At 42.0% G+C, this 16,315-nt stretch overlaps 1 protein-coding gene across 7 annotated transcripts in view; it reads left to right on the forward strand.

The window, feature by feature from the left end:
• The window catches only part of PLCB1 (phospholipase C beta 1), a 382,634-nt gene that overhangs the window by 120,616 nt on the left and 245,703 nt on the right, over window positions 1-16,315 (forward strand). For all 7 annotated transcript variants that reach the window (XM_069008957.1, XM_069008960.1, XM_069008958.1 and 4 more), the window contains one exon: window positions 11,077-11,145. In XM_069008957.1, the coding sequence (XP_068865058.1) occupies window positions 11,077-11,145 (69 nt within the window). The remainder of the gene's footprint in view (window positions 1-11,076; window positions 11,146-16,315) is intronic.

The raw sequence follows: 16,315 nt of genomic DNA on the forward strand, positions 1-16,315 counted from the left end.
AATCACCTTGGCTGCTACGTTAAGAATAATAACAACCAACCCACCCCAGCCCAGGCAATCATCCAGCAGGATTATTTCATGCTGAGTGGTTCAAGTTTGGAAAAGAAATGCAGAGCTGACATCCAGATCGTGTAAGGGAGAGCACTGGAAAAGCAAGACGATCTTTCTGACAGTATGAGATGCAAATGATTCACACCAGCATGTCTGGGTGTTAAATGCCCTTCAAGCTTGAAGGTTGGTTGTGCCATGAAAAATGCCCTTGAGGTTTTTAAAAATTGTGCATCATACAGGCTTGGGGGACCTGCAAGGTATTCAGGTCTTCTCCTTCTTTTGCATTTTCCTGCCAGGATTGAGTTCTTCACTACTTTCTTCAAGTCGTGTTTCAGTCACCTTCAAGAACACAAACTTTCTTTTGGAAAGTCAAGAAGTCTTGGTGTGCTGCTGGTGGGGAAAAGGTACTTGGAATAATTATGCTCCAGAGAACAGAACTGAGAACATTTCTGAGGGAGAAAACAGCAACTGCAGTCAAACAAGCTGCTAAATAAGGAAACATCATTAGACAACAGGGCTAACCTTGGGTTTGCTGTCTTGCTTTTTAGTTCCACATAGTAGGAGAACATATAAACAGGAAAGAGCCAGAGTGCCCTGATAGGAGAGAAAAATATCTTCTTGTGTCGGTGCTGCCAATGAAACAGAGTTAGCAAAAAAAATCCCTACCTTGTAACAGCCCCAAAGTGTTGGGTTCAGGCAGTGAGTAAGATGCAAAGTTTGGAGTGTGCCGAGTGTAGTGCTGAACACAGCCAACTATTGGCACACTTCAGGTATTGGCTGAAGTGAGTCCCTGTTAAGAAAAGTGTGTTCTTTAGTTTGATGAACGATAAGAAGAGCTAATCATCCATCTTTACAGGTTTTTTGCTGATTTACAACTTGGTTCTGTTTTGTGTATGTGCCTTTGATGCTCAGAGCAGCTGGCTCCTGCAGGAGAGAGTAGCTGGTAATTGAGGCTTGAATGTGGTGTAGGGCAAAATATTTTGGGAAACGGGGCTTGGCAAGAATTCAAGGTCTTCCAACAAGTTGCCATTGACTTCATCTCTGTTGTGTTTGCAGAATGACCCGTATTTCCTCATTCAGTGTAAATTCCAATTTCAGGCACAGCTGCCAAGACTAAAAGAATCTGAGGCATGCGCATGCAAATACTTCAATAAAAATAATTTCCCAGCTCTATCTAGAGATTTATAAAATTATGGTGAAGAATATTATGCATTCAGATTAATAGCAGATGAATGTAAATTAAATCTGTAGAGACTCACCCACTGATTCTGATCTGGGGATTCTTTTTTTTTTTTTGCTTTGATTTTTAAGATGCACTTATCCATAAACCCTGGAGCATGCAAAAATAATAATGATTACATCTTGTAAGGAATAAATTAGCAAGAAATTCTTACTCCCCTCTAATTAATTCCCTAATAAACACCGAACAAATAACTGTTTTAAACTCACTTATATTTACAAGGTAAGCAGCAAATAGAGCTAATAAGGGAAATTAAAGTGACAGCAGCAGGTGAAGTGAAAGGGGCTGTGGGAGGATGGAGTGAGAGTTTGTGGCACAGCACAGGGAGAAGAACATGGACAACTGCTGCCAAGTTCCTGCACTAGGGACTGTGCATGTTTGAAGAAGCATAATATGATTTCCCTCGCAACAAACCAATGCTTCCTTCCAGATCTGTTGTGCCCTCACCTGCATGTTTCTCATCTCTTTGGTGTGTGTGAACATCTTCAGCTGATGCTGTTTGTGGGCTTCATCCTCCTTGAGAGCAGCAAACAGTCAGGGATCTGGCTGGGAAGAGCTTTTCCCTCTGCATGTGCAGCTTCTGCTGCCTTTTTCTGATATTCATATAAAGAGCCTGGAAGTATAAATCTCCAAAATTGTTGGAGTATCAACACCTGCCAGAGAGGTCACTTACAAATTAGTAGTTAATGAGTTTTTCTATGAACGATCCAGTTGTAACTTTGTAGATAAAGCTGCAGGGTGGTTGGAGTAGTGAGAACTCAAAAATTTAGCTGTAAATAAATACAATTCCTTTAGATCACTACTGTCGAAAAATGTTTTCTGTGCTCTATGTTTATGGATATTGTGTAGTGCATGTATTATTTTAGTATTCAGACACACATCAAACCCCTTTGTAAAAGTGATTCTTGCTTTCAATATCTGAGGAAAAATAGTCCTAATTTTGCCCATACTTATTAGAATCCATATAACTCAGTTCTTACTTCTTTCAAGATTGAATAGCTTCTCTTCCTCTCAGCTGATTATACAATGCATGTATTTATAGACAATAATCATCCCCCTCTTAGCTGTTTGGTGGAAGCCAAGCTCTCTGAGTCTCCTCTAACAAGAGCCTACTCTGGATTCTGTGATCGTTTCTGGAACCTTCTCTATAGCTCCTTAAGGTTAAATTAATTTCTGAGTACTGGTGACCAGAGTTTGGGATAATGACTTGTCAATTCTGGCTCATGTCATTAATCAAAATTCAGGCAAAGAAGATCTTCAAAGTTTCCTGTGCCAAGAAAAAAAAAAAAATTATCAGCTTAGGTATGATCTGGCTGGCAAGCTCATGTGGTCTCTTATTTTTTTGTTGTTTTACCTTCATGTGATTAATACTCCTTTCATCATCTTATCCAAAGCTTTGCCTATCCCACTAATGTGCCTGCAGCTGCTGGGGTTATTTCTCCTCTCTTTTCCTAAATTGTGGATATTTTAGGTTTTTTCCAGTCTCCAGGTTTTGCAGGTTTTCAGCTGTTGTTGTTAGTGCTCAAGCATCATGTTATAGCTGAAGTCTGCAGTTGGATTTGTGCCTGGACTGTGGGTTTTCCAGTTAAGTAACACATGCCAGGGCTGTAGCTAGAGGAGTTGGCAGGGGTATACATTCTGCTTCCATACAGTTTTTAGTTGACTCTCTTTATCCATCCATGGAAGTGGCAGGCGTGTAAGTAGGACATGTGTTGCTGTGTTTGTGCCTTGACGTTAAAGCTCCCTGTGTTATGTGGGGAGCAGAGCAACTCCAAGGTCCGAATCTCCCAGTTGTCGTAAACTTACATACATAAAGAGCATTTATTGTTTAATATAGACAAGCCAAAAGCCCTGTACTGTTGACCTGAATTTGCAGTCTCCAAATCCCTCCACAAAACCCAACTAGTTAGAAGGAAAACTGTTCCAGAGCAGTGGAGTTCTGCCAAAAACACCCTCACCTGCTGAAGTAGTTTCTAAAATCATACAGCCAGAGCTATTAATGTGTTGATATTTGTTTAGATGCCTCCAGCTTATGCTGCATGCATTAAAAACGGACTTTTCTAAAAGTTCAAAAGACCTGATCTCATTCAGTCTTGGAATAACCTTCTATTGATGGACAGATTTTCCTGAGGAGGAGCTGCACTGTCAGGTGTGGTGGATGCAGGGGTTGTACAGTGCTTTTCCATGTGGAATGAAAGTCTCTGCTCCAGCTGTTTTCTGTTTGGGGAACTCTGTGGAAAATAATACATTTTACTTGCTTCAAAGGAAAAACCATAATAATGCTCTCTGTGTAGTCTGTGATCCCATGGCAGTGGAAAATAATGGCATGAGACCATCACCCCCAAAATATGGTGTGTTCCTTCTTGGGCAGGCATTAATCATCATAATCATGCATGTTGTGATTTGAAAGGAGAAGTTTCTTAATAGAAATACTATTTTTTTGTTATTTTTTAATATACTGCTTAAAACTTCAGTTCACTGTACTCTTCCTTGTGACTTAAAGCTACAAATTGCCATCTTCTCAGTTATGTGAATAAAAATCAATCAAGTACCATTATGAAGGCTGCCTACAAGGTGCTTTTGTATTTTCTTCTGGAGCAGGTCCTCCCCCAGCTCTTTTCATTTTTGAATATGGCTGCACCTCATGAATTCTCCTTTTCTTCCTATTCTTCCCTGCTTGTGTGAGTGGGATGAGCAGCGGTGTGAGAGCAATTTTAGAAGAACCAAACCAGTTCCAACTAGGTACATTCAAGGTGTTCCTGTCCATACAGTTCCCACTGCCAGCTGCAACAGATCCAAGTTGTTTGGATGAGAAACTTCTGGGTTTGAGTGTTCTTGTGGTGGAGCCTTTCCTGGAAAGGAAGAGCACTGGCAAAGGCAGCAGTGGGACAAGGAGTCGCCATGTTAATGGGTGTGGGATTAGGATAGGGAGGTACTTCTCCAGTTTTGCCACTGTTTTCCTCTGTTCTGCTGGGAGATCACTTCACAAACCCATTGCTCCTTTCATTCACTGATTGTCTTGTGTGTGTAGGCTGTAAGATTAAGGATTGTGGCTTTTTTGAGCATGTACTGACACTGACTACTAAGAGGTAGTAATTGTTTTTACATACCAGGCTGAGCTTATACTCTATCAAGCGCTGGTGACTTCGGATTAGAACTGTAGCATGGCTGAAGTCTTAGCTGGTATGGAATTTTTTCCAGTGCATCACCTGGGGTGATGGCTGATCATAGCACACTGAGTCTTCCCCGTGTCCTTTGCCTATTTGTGCTGGTTAATTTGCTGGGATGGAGGCAGGCAGCAAATCTTTACTGTGTTCTTCTGCTTCCTGTTCCTTTGCACTAAGATTTGTATTGTTAAATCTCTGTGCCAGTTTCTAGACTGCTCAGCCACAGCTTCTGTAAATCCAAGCAAATGAAATTTTCCTTTAATGAAGCAAAGAACTCTATGCATAGCTGCAGAAGAATTGTTTCATTTTCATTATTAAAAGGGCACTTAGCATGAAAATTTCTTCTCATTTTTTTCCTAATAGCTCAATGTTTTATGCTTTATGTAAACCACAGATCATTTTCCCTGTACTAGAAAATGTTGCTGTTCTTACAACTCCAGGGACACATTGAGAGACTCTGTTAAGATAGCCAAAATTTTTCAGATTGGGGCTTATTTTTCCATAGGAATGCCTCCTGTAATGGCCTTGCAGAGAAGGGATGTCATGCAACTTTGCTTGCAGGTTCTTCTTGAAGTGCCAGGAAACCTTACAAGGTGTTTGGAGCTCATTCCCAGAGCAGCTGAGTCAAATCATAGATGCTGCTTCTTGTGATGCTAAGATCCCTCAAGTCTTTTGGAATTAAGAATAACTGACCACCCAGTAAAGTTTAGCACAAGTTCAAACTTACAGATAATACATTTTGGGTAGTAAGAAATCATTCTGTTCTCATTCTGTTCAAGTGATTTTTTGAAAAATTTCCATTCCCCGTAATACCAAGCCCCATGGTTTTGCCAGTTGTTCAGAAATGCTAGTCCAGGCCTAGGGAGCCATGTGGTCAAGGCAGTGTTTAAACCCATCACTTCTTGCTTTCCAAGTGCTGCTCTGTGTAAGAGGAGCACATATCTGTCCTTTCTTCCATCTCTGTCACTCCCTGCCTTGGGAGATGTCCCGTGTCACCCTCAGGGGATGTCCTTTGTTACTGCAGGTAACAGAACAAATGGCAGCAATGCCCCCTGAACCCCGTGGGGAGCTGTAGCGGTGCTGACTACAAACAGTCCCCTCTGCTGGACCCTCCTCTCTGAGGGTTTGGAAATTCCCCTGAGTGTGTGGTGAAATGTGCCCGGCCTCATGCTCAGAATGGGGCTGGTGTGGATGAGGCTGCAGTGATTTTCTGCCCGTGCTCATTGGCCAGAAAGGAACAGCTGGAAAATAAGTGATTTTTGAATGAAGCTGTGGAGGCAGCAGAGTGTTTTCTGTCTCTCCTGCCCATCAGCAACAGCTGTGCCTCTCACCCAAATTTTCATTTCATGTGCCAGGATGGTGGATTTGTTTTGGGCTTTGAATTTTGTAAGAGATGTTTAGAACGTGGAGAATTCAGAAGCCACTTTAACCAAGTTAAAATTTTGTGTGTTTAATTGACCCTTGAGAAGTCAGTGGCTACTCCAGGAATATAAGAGCTTAACCTGAGCCTTTGTTCCATCCTTTGAGTGCCTCGCTGCTGCTTTATCCATCACCTGCAAGGAGCTAGAAGGAGGTCTGGTTGTTTTGGGCAGGTTGGCAAATCTAGCACTGATGAAAAAATTTTTAATGTTTTTTCTTTGAGAAGGATGGATGGGAAGGTAACAAAATACTTTGTGCAGAAAAAGACTTCACTGCTGTTGAGGAGAGTTCTCCTGTTGATTTGAGGTGTACGTGCTGTTCTGCTGCTGCCTTATTGACACAGCCCATAATTTTGATGCCTGATAATTGAATTGTGTGCTGCCAGGAGGAAGCATGGAGACAGCTTCTTCAGGGACTCTTTCTCTCTAGTGGGATGCAGCTTACCAGTTATATAATGGGACTTTTGGGGAAGCACAGCACTACTTTAGCACAGCTCCAGTTACAGTCATTGACAACCTTGCTGTTCCTACCTGTAGCTGTCGGTGCAGGTTTCTGTTAAATCAGTCTCGCCAGTCCTCCACGGTTTTCCTTTGGGATGAGAAGACAAATTGCTGTGTTTCATTCAATTTAGTCTTAATGATAATAAGGAAAAATAGATACGTTCTTAACAGAAGAATGATACATGACATCCTCTAGCTGTGCAAGCAATCTTTTGGAACTGGCACTAAGGATTTACTCTCACATGGAGAATTTAATCTGAATGTGGCTGATGGATCACTGTCAAAATCCCTGAAACCTGAGTGAGGTGTATTCCATAAATGGCTGTAAATTGATGAGTTTCCATACATATTTACTCTGAACCTATAGGGCCTAAGGTAGTTCTTTAGCAGAGCTTGCAATTTCTTCATAACTTGTAAATTCTTCACAGAAAGGGTGATTTGACATTGGAATGGGCTGCACAGGGGGTTGGGGAGACACCATCCCTGAAGGTGCTTCAGGAAAGACTGGAGGTGGCACTTGGTGCCATGGTGGTATTTGGTCAAAGGTTGGACTCAGTGATCTCAGAGGTCTTCTCCAACCTAAATGATTCTGTGATTCTGTAATTGTTCCCAATCAGTTTCAAATATTGATCTTAATATTTTCTTTCTAGCATGTTGTTAGGACAGTAGTCATGTGGTTTTATTTAAAACAACATTTTTAAAATGCTGAATAAAGTATAGCACAGAACTGCATATGTTTTTTCTTCCAGAGATATTCAGCGCTTTCATGTTCAGAAATGATAAAATAGTCTTACTATATAAAAGTACCATTTCATTTTGATTAACTACTCCCAAGAGAAAATGTTGTTTGAGTCTGTTTGGAGTTTTTTCAGCAAATTGGCCTTATCCCTTTTAAAACTTTGACCAGATGTTGCCATCCAGTAGCACTAAATGGTGCTTGTTTAGAAAACTGGCTTAGTCTTCCAAAGTTTATTTTGGTAGCACTGTGTTGGGCAAACCTCGAAGGCAGTCTTGTGTCTTCTACTAGACTGACTGGCAGTATTTAGAAGAATTAGATAAGCTTTCAGCACACAATTTCTTCTTCAGATTTGAAACTGTGAAGCCACAGGTTTTCCAGCTAAGTGGAAAATGAGTTTACAGAGTTTAATTGGTTAGAGCATCTCCCGAAGTGGCGCTGGCTGAGAGCTGTGCCATGGCTGAGAGCTGTGCCATGGCTGAGAGCTGTGCCATACATTGGGGGAAAAAAGAACACCCAGCCAGAAGGGACATGGAAATGGAGGTTGAACAGTTGGGGTCAGTGCACTACACGACTCCTCAGCCACAATGAGTGCTTGCAGAAGAGTGGAATTATTTTTGTTAGGGATGTCTATAAAGCAGTTGGCTCTCTGGACTAACCCGTGTAGCTGTGGCAATGCACACCTGCTCTTGCTGGGTCTCCTTGACACAGTTTTGGGTGGTTCTGTAGGACAACTGATCCTGCTCTGTGCCTGCCTTGCTGCCGATGGCTCTCCAGTGCAGTGGGATCCATGAGGATTCCTGCTTTGTAGCTGGGGTTATGTCACAAGCACATTCCCAAGGCACCATGACTCAGTTGGCATCATTTTGGGCAGTTTAAAATAGAAGTGAGCCAGGTCCTCAGCTGGCATAAATTGGTATTATTATATTAAATTCAGATGGGTCTAATTATAAGTGCTCTAGCAGACGCTGAGGGTTGCACAATCCATTGCTTTTGTGCGTGTGTGCTCACCCATAAAAGTGAGATTGCACAATGCAGCCCTCTCTGAATGCATCTCTGTCTCAGCTGCTAATTGAAACCAAACATAGAAGGATTAATAATTCACTGCTCCGGAATTCTTGTATTAGAAATTATTGGAGGGATCTACCACTTGCATTAAGAGATGTTACTCTATTGCAGGACTAAGTCTCAGCAGAAGTGACTGGAGGCCTCTAAACAGGCAAAAGTTGGACTTACAGAGGGTTTGGATTTTTTTCTTTCCCGCCAGTTGCTATGGCTTCTGTGCCTCCTGCTACACAGGGTGCATTTTCCAAGCCTGGATGGAGGAAGACGTTAACAAATCTCCTGTTGACTGAGGTGGGGGACAGCTTGGGCTATTTTGCTGCACAGGAAATGGGGCATTTCTTTGGCCACTGTTCAAGTGTATTTTCCCTTTACAAAAATCGGCCCACATTTCGCAATAGGGAAATAGGAAGTTGTATTTCCTCTGACTTGCAAGGAACTTGATCTCTGCCCTCTTAATTAGTTGTTTGAAAGATGAAAGCAAGTGCCTGGGGTGAGGGAATTCCAGGCGGTTTTTTTGAATCAAAGTACTAAGAAATGGCCCATTATGAATTCTGATTTATCTAAACCCCACTGAATGCTGCCTACAGGGGCACTTCCATGGATGCAGGTCCTGCTCTTGTTTACTCATATTAAATGATGTTGTCAAACAGGGATCTAAAGGATTCTGGGATAGGATTACAAACCCTGTGTTCTCTGTCAGGAAGGTAACAGGGCAGGAAGGCCATGAGGTGCATGTTCAGGGGTCAGCCATTCCTACAGCCCTGGCAGCTGGGCTGGCCAAGTAGCTCCACAAAATTCCACTTTCCCCTTTTTCTTAGACTGCCCTTGCCATTTCTTGGGTCCTCAAGTGGTCACATTTTCTGCATGTGGCTTGGTAGCATGCAAGCAGCTTGAAAGTAGTAGTCAAAGCTCCAAACCAACCCTATACCTGCTCATCCTCCTCCATCTGGGAGGATGCAGAACTAGGCAGGGTTGTTCAGGTCCTTGGGAGTGCTGGTCATTGCCTTTTCCTTTTCTTGTGTCCCTTTTTAATGTGTGTTATTCCACTTAAAAGGGTCTTTTTGTGTTTGTGTTACAGAAGGTCTAGTTGCACTTTTGTAAGTGAATAAATTACTAATTCTGTTTGCTGTTTTCTCTTTTTTTTTAAAACCAAAGTACCAGACAAATAAAATAAGCTTTTGAAATTCACTCTGTGTGGCTCAGCATCTCAGTGCAAGATCCATTTTTCTTCAGCATATTTAATTTCCCTCATGTGTTTGCTGTTAAAGCCTTTATTTTTAGTGGTTGTTAGTCCTTTCAGTTGGTGAAATCTGATTTTTATGACATGGTCTGCATGTGCCTGGAGCTTCTGTGGAACATTTCACAGTGGGCTTGAGACCACTTTGGGGTGTGGGTATTGTTTGGTGTGGTAAATATAACTCCTGTTTCCCACCTGAGTTCTTGCTCTGAGTGTGATAAATTCATGTGTAGCTCTGCCATATTCCATTGTTTTCATTCCTGCCAGGATCTTAATGGTCACATGGATTAACACGAAAGGACTCAAAGCCCTCCTGCTTGCAATTGTAAATTTTTTTTATTTATTGTAATTAATTGTAAACTGTTTTTATTTAAAGTTCCACCTACACTGTCAGAAGAGTGCTTGTGTCCATATGCCCTGTATATTGGTGGAGTTTGGGTTATTTCCACCTTTTATCACCCTGCCAATGCTTCTTTCAAATCTTGGCAAGATTTGATACCCTTGTACTCTTTCAGGGAAGTAAGGGCAAAAAATAACCCTCTAAAAAGTGTGAGTTTCCCTAAACAGGCCACATAAAGAGGGGAAAATTTGCTCATGGACTTCAGCAAGTATTAGAACTGGAGGAATTGGGATTCCTGAGGGGGGCAGAGGAGAATGTGATGAATGTACAGTCACATGAAAACTGGTTGGTAGAAAACAAAGGTCTGCACAAGCTGTGCAGGAGTGGGTTCCTTAAAATGAAAAAAAAAAATAAAAATCAGGATCCCAAGTAACCCTTGGCGAAATAACATGTCCATCAATTTATTTTTTTCTTTATTCCTTGGAATTAGAAGAAAAGGAGTAATGGCTTTGTCCAGGACAAAGATACCGAGTTCTCTGCACAGCATTTGCAGTTACTACTCTGGAAGGCTGAAATGCTTGGAAGTGGTGTGGCTCTCCCTGCAGTGTGGTCACACTGCTGCTGAAGTATTTCAGACTGCTGTCGGCAGCTGGGAGTCACACTGCTCCCATCTCCAGCGTCCATCCTCCTTCCAAATCCTCAAATCAGGGAAAGGGGATTCTTCATGTTATGTGTGTGTGGGGGAGGGCAGGAATTTGCCCAGCAGAAGCCGTTCTCATGTGCCAGTTTTATTCCAAGCATGGCATGTGTTGTATAACCCTGTAACTCAAGAGTAGCACATGAACTCTGAAATGCTTGTCAAAAAGTGCATGTTGTTTTACTGAGTCACTAAAATTGTTGAAACTTGTTATCATTATAGATGTAACACTTTTGGGGGTTTATGTGCACTTCTCAAAGTGTTCTGGCAATAATAAAGCAGGTTTTCTATTGCAGAGGCAGGGTTTTCTGATTGTAACACTGCCTTTTGTCACACTATGACAAGCATCAAAATGCTAAAATTGTATTAAAAAGATTAAACCAAAAGCACAGCACCTGCTACTTAGCAATCCAGAAAATCAGCTTGACTCTTATGGCTCCTATATAATCTATATATCCTAGGAGACCTGCACAGCATGGCTGTTGGAATTGCCTGGGTGTACCTGAGCTCTCCTTGAAGCTGATCTCACTTTGGACAAACAGATGGGGGAAGTGGGACACTGATAACACAACAAGGCTTCTTGAATAATGTAATAATAACTTGTGTTGCAATTTTTCCTTCTAGGAGACTGAGCTGCTGGATATCAGCCTTGTCAAAGATGCCAGATGCGGAAAACATGCCAGAGCTCCCAAGGTAGGAATTCTTGCTGCGTGCTTCCCTGTTACATTGCTGACCTTGATAAAAAAGAATGGGAATTATATGCAAGAATTGAAAGGAAGAAAAAAGTTCCCATCACTAAGTAGTAGTATTTTGCCTTTTCTTTGTTTAACACTGTTTCTGTTGAGAAGCGGGATTGTTGAGCCGTTGTCATTGGATTCTGGGTGTAAAATCCTGCTGGATGCTGTGCTGGCAGCCCAGGAGCAAAAGTCTTGGTTTGTCAAGGTACACTTACAAGTTCTTGGCTTCCCTGATGGCAAGGGGCTGATAGTTGTTTGAGTCCCTGTTGTATTTTGTGCTCGTGATTTTCCTCTTTCAGTGCCTCTTGAGGCCAGAAAGAGATGTTTGGATTTTTTTTTTTGTTATCAGAGAGGCTATCAGCTCCCTTTGGGTTTGCCCTGATGGATTGTGCACTCCTTTATAGTCTCTACAGACAGTAGGTTGTAGATGCAAGTTCTCGCTGGTGTTCTTGTTTGGGCAGACACAGCACATCGGAGGAAAAACCAAAGTACTCAGCTCTGGAAGCAAGAGAGTGCCTCAGGGAATCCCAGGAGCGATAGGAAAAAATGAAATATCCCCAGGGGCTGGAAAGTGTGGCCCCGCAGCTGCTTAGCCCTGGTTGAACAGACCAAAAGAATGTTTCTCCTCCTCTCATCTTGAGGAAGGAATATGCCTGGGTCTGGGTGACCTCTCTTCCTTGCAGCCAGCCCTGGGCCCAGGCACTGCCCCAGGGGCTCCTCAGCCTCCCGAGGGCAATTAGGAATGGAAAAAGTTGTTTTTCTGTGCCAGAAAGCAGTTGTAGTTATCTCTGAACAGATTATTCACATTTGGTTTTCAAAGCTCTCCATGTAGTGCTGGCAGCATTTTAAAGGCTGAGTTATAATTGAAATGCAACAGAAGTACTTTATGACATCCACATTAATACCAAATGAGTTCACCATGATTAATGGTTCTATGATGAATAGCAATGAAGTATTAACAATGTCTAGAACATTATTTTAACATGCTACCCGCTTTACAGAGGACATTCATGTTCTTCTAACAAAATGTTTTTAGCTAAAATTTATGCGTAGCTACTGCCTTGGTGACTTTTTTTTATTGGGTTACATAAAGGCTGGTTTTGTTACAGCACGTTACAGATTTGACAGCAGTGGCATTAAATGAAGGGTAGGAGAAAATCCGGGCTCTCAGGGTGGTGAAATGCACCACCTGTGGGAATGAGTTCGCTTTTTGTCATTGATTTGTGTGTGGGCAGCAGGAAAACAGCACCTGGGTTGGCTGCTGATGGCATCTTGCAAATGGTGTGAAATAAAAGGCTGCTTTTGGGGCCATTTGTGCCAGTTTGCTTTGATGCGTGTTGTAGGGGTGAGCAGAGGAGCGCCGTCGGCTGCAGGTGAGCAGCGTTGCAGAGCCCTGTGCACGTCACTTCCACAGAGGAGCCACAGCTCAGCTTTAGGAGGCTTGGCTCCAAGTCAGGCACTAGCAGCTGGGATTGCACAGAGGTTTCCAGTAAAACCCCTGGGATTTTGGCTGATGAGAGAGCACTGGGAATGGAGGATACTCACCAAAGCTTTTCAGGGGCTCTTTTTCACAGCTCTGCTTCCAGCTGGGAGCACCCCTTGTTTTCACTGTAAACTAAGAGGCTGAGGTGATCTTCTCTACATCACCCCACCACCCCTCCTTCTGCCCATAGTTTTGCACAATTTTTATATTAGGGGACTTCTGCCAGTTTATGCAACTTTTTAAATCTCTTTTCAGAATTCTGAGAGTAGATTTCACCCATGGGTTGTCATTACCAACTTAATGGGAATCTTTAAACCTCATTTGGTGTATTTCTAATCTACTGCTGCTTTTTGATAGAAATAAGTGTCTTTTTTAATAAGCCTTAACTTCTCCATTAAATAAAAAAGCATAATTCCTTTTTGTTTTTATAGAAAGCTAAGTTTCAGTGTCATTAACTTCACCCACGGTAGGCTACCAGAATGTGTGAGGTGTGCTGCTGCACAGAGCCACCAGCAAGTAAGGATTTTAGAGGACTGTAGGCAGTCCTAGTTTCCAAAACTCAGTCTGTTCTCATGCTGCATTCAGTGCACTGCCACGAGTATTCTTCATTTCTGAAAAACGACTGAGAAGCACAAGGAGTTTTAAGGTTTCTCTTTTAGCCTTTTTGGTTGATACTCAGTTTTCATAGTACTTTTCTGTATGTCCAGTCCCATATATTTTGTGATTGCTCTTGCATGTTTTTTGCATCTTCCTGGGTTTCTCATCCAGCTGGTCTGGTTGCTTTCTCCGTTCCCTCAGTGTTTAGCCTCAAAAGTTCCCTTGAAGGCACAGAAGTGCAGCTCTCACCCTACAGTCATCATGTTAAGGTAGCTCAAAAAATGAGCTGAGAACACACTTTTGGGTTCTATAATGAATTTGTGGCTGCCCCTGAGCAGTGCTGTTGTCATGTGAGCAAGAACTTGGGTTTCTAATGATGTAGAAGGGAGTTTTTAGTGGATACCAAGGCACTTGATGCTTGGGAGATGAAAAGCAGTCTACTCAGATGACCCTGAGTTTCTGAGAAGCTCCAGCATCGCCTTCTTTTTGCACATTGTCAGGGATGGCTCCTTCTGTCTTCAGCTGCTATTTTCGGAAATGGTAACAGAGTTTTCCATCTCAATGCAATATACATGCAAAGGCTGATTCCTTGGTAGAAAGGCAGAATCTCAGGCAGCACAGAGCACTGCAGCAGAGCTCTACATGAGAAGAAAAATGAAAGTCATGTTCTGAAGGGAACAAGAAAAGACACGTTAATTGTGTATGTCAGGAAAAGTGCCTCCATTCAAATGAAATTTGTAAAGAAGTGAAGGAATTATAAAATGATTATCAGGACTTTGCCTTTTTAGTTGGCATTAGAATCAGGTAGGAAAGGGAGCAAGAGGAATTTTGAGAACAGGAGAAAATCATTAGTTGTGATGAAACAATGATTTATTTCCCTTTATTCACACATTACCTGGTAACCCGAGCTAGGTTTTTGTGTGCAGACTAAGAGACATCTTTTCCCTTGTAAAGTTCAGTGACGAGGTCTGCAAAATAACACAAAATGTGCTTTGGTACAAGGAGCCATAGGAATAGCTATGAATATTCACATGCCTTCTGGAAAGCATGGAAGTGCCACTCAGCAGAGTGTCTGTGCTCTTTGAAGGGAGCTGCAGCTAAAAATGTCAGGCACCAGTAAATACTGGGAAATGAATGGTCAGGTGGTGAAAATCTGGAAGCTGCAAACATGCTCACAGGACTGGCGAGGTCACACTTTTTACCATCTTGTATTTACTTAAGCCAATAACAGTTTCTATGGAAACTAAAAATCTTTAGCAACTATATAAGTGTTTTTACTAGTGAGAAGTAATATCAGGATGACTTGACAGGGAGAAGGAAATAACCCCATGGTAAATGCTTATATTGAGAACTTTTGATGCATTTGATCAGTCTGTTTTCCCTCAGCATCCTGTTTTCCCTCATAAATCATTCAGCAGGAAATGAATTTCTTTAAATAACATATACTGTGAAACCTGTAGGAGATGAAATTATGAATGATAGAATCACTCTCACGCCAAGATGTGTTTAGAGAGTAATCCCCAATTTTAAAAAATCTCGTGGCTCCCCTGCCCCAAATTTTCTCACTTTAACAAGCAAGCTCTACAGAGAAAAAGAATTCAGATGTTTGAATGTCACAAATTTGCCAAGACCCCAACTACTATTTTAATATCAGCACCAGCCTCTCTGTATTTAGTGGGTTTTCTTGAAATGCTCAAGTAGAGTGAGATGATTTTGGACCTATCTTAGTTTTGTACTCCAAAAGCTGCTGTGGAAGGTTTGCTGCCTTCTAACACATCTGTAGAGGAAAAGCAGCATTTCCTGAACTAGGTGGGCTCAGGAACTAAAAGGAAAACTAACCAGGAAAGTCTAAATAATTCTTTAACTGAAATCAGGTGATTTGGGGGGAAATGAGGATGTGCAAGTCTTTTTGAATTGTCAGAGCTCTCTGGAGTGCAGTGTTTGCCTCTGCTGCTGCACTCCATGGCTCTGACTGAGAGTCAGGACTGACAGCAGGGACATTGACGTTGTCTTCAGTAACACCCTGGTTAGACTGCCTGTGGGAAATGGCAGATTTATTGGGTTTTTTACTTTTTGTCCACTCGGTCCATTCCCCGGAAAAGCCAGCTGTGTCCATGGATGGCACAGGACAGCAACACACCTGCTGCCCTCTGCAGCACCAAGTTCTGTCGCTCTGCCCGTCTCAAACGCTGCTGTTGCTGTTATTTTTGTCTGCTGATAGAAATGCACGCTGCTTTCCCTTCAACAACCTTGATGCTAAATTAGAAAATGTAAATTATGCCTAAGCACTGTTCTATTTCTGCCAAAAAGAAATAAAAATGGAATGTGCATGCAGCTCACCTTCTTCCCACTCACCTTGGGGGATAACAGCAACAGCCACAAACATCCGCCCCAAATGTGTTTGTTCTTTTACATAACTGCTTTTTTTTTTCATAATGATGATTGAGTTGCATAAAAATTTTGTCTAGGTTGAGTTTTACTTTATTAAGGAAGGTTAAGATGCATTTCTTTGTATGATATTTGGCCAGTGCTCATGTGGAAATGGAAGTGGTTTAAATTCTGCCTGGAGTGTGGGCCCTGAGAGTGAGGGGCCTTTTCCTTGGACCCTCCAATGGCCCAAATTGGTGATTTTCTTCAGAACCCCTAATGCTTAGGGAACTGGGACCTTTTCAGCAGTGTGTCATCCACTGTGTAACTCAGCCCTGTCTGGGCAGCTTGTTGGAATCACGATTTACTAACATTCAGGGCATGGCAGAAAGCACAGGGTTTTTTCTAAGGCTTTCACTATGAATCATTGCCAGGAGGATTTAATTTTTTTTTGTTCCTACTTGCTGACTGTTTCAGCTAGCTTTTTGAGCTGGTTGGTTTTATACTTTTCTTTGTTGTATTTATAAAGCCTCCATCTTCTTTTTGTTTGCCAGAGTTCACAGTGCAAAGCCTGTAATAAGAAATTCCATATTTTAAGAAGCACAGAGGCATCTTACAACTGTAATTTTAAAACTTGACATTTAAATTTGAAAAGGTAGGCACTGCTCAATTAAATACG

The sequence above is a fragment of the Aphelocoma coerulescens genome, chromosome 3, assembly GCF_041296385.1.
Source record: "Aphelocoma coerulescens isolate FSJ_1873_10779 chromosome 3, UR_Acoe_1.0, whole genome shotgun sequence".
In the NCBI taxonomy this organism is placed as follows: Eukaryota; Metazoa; Chordata; class Aves; order Passeriformes; family Corvidae; genus Aphelocoma; species Aphelocoma coerulescens.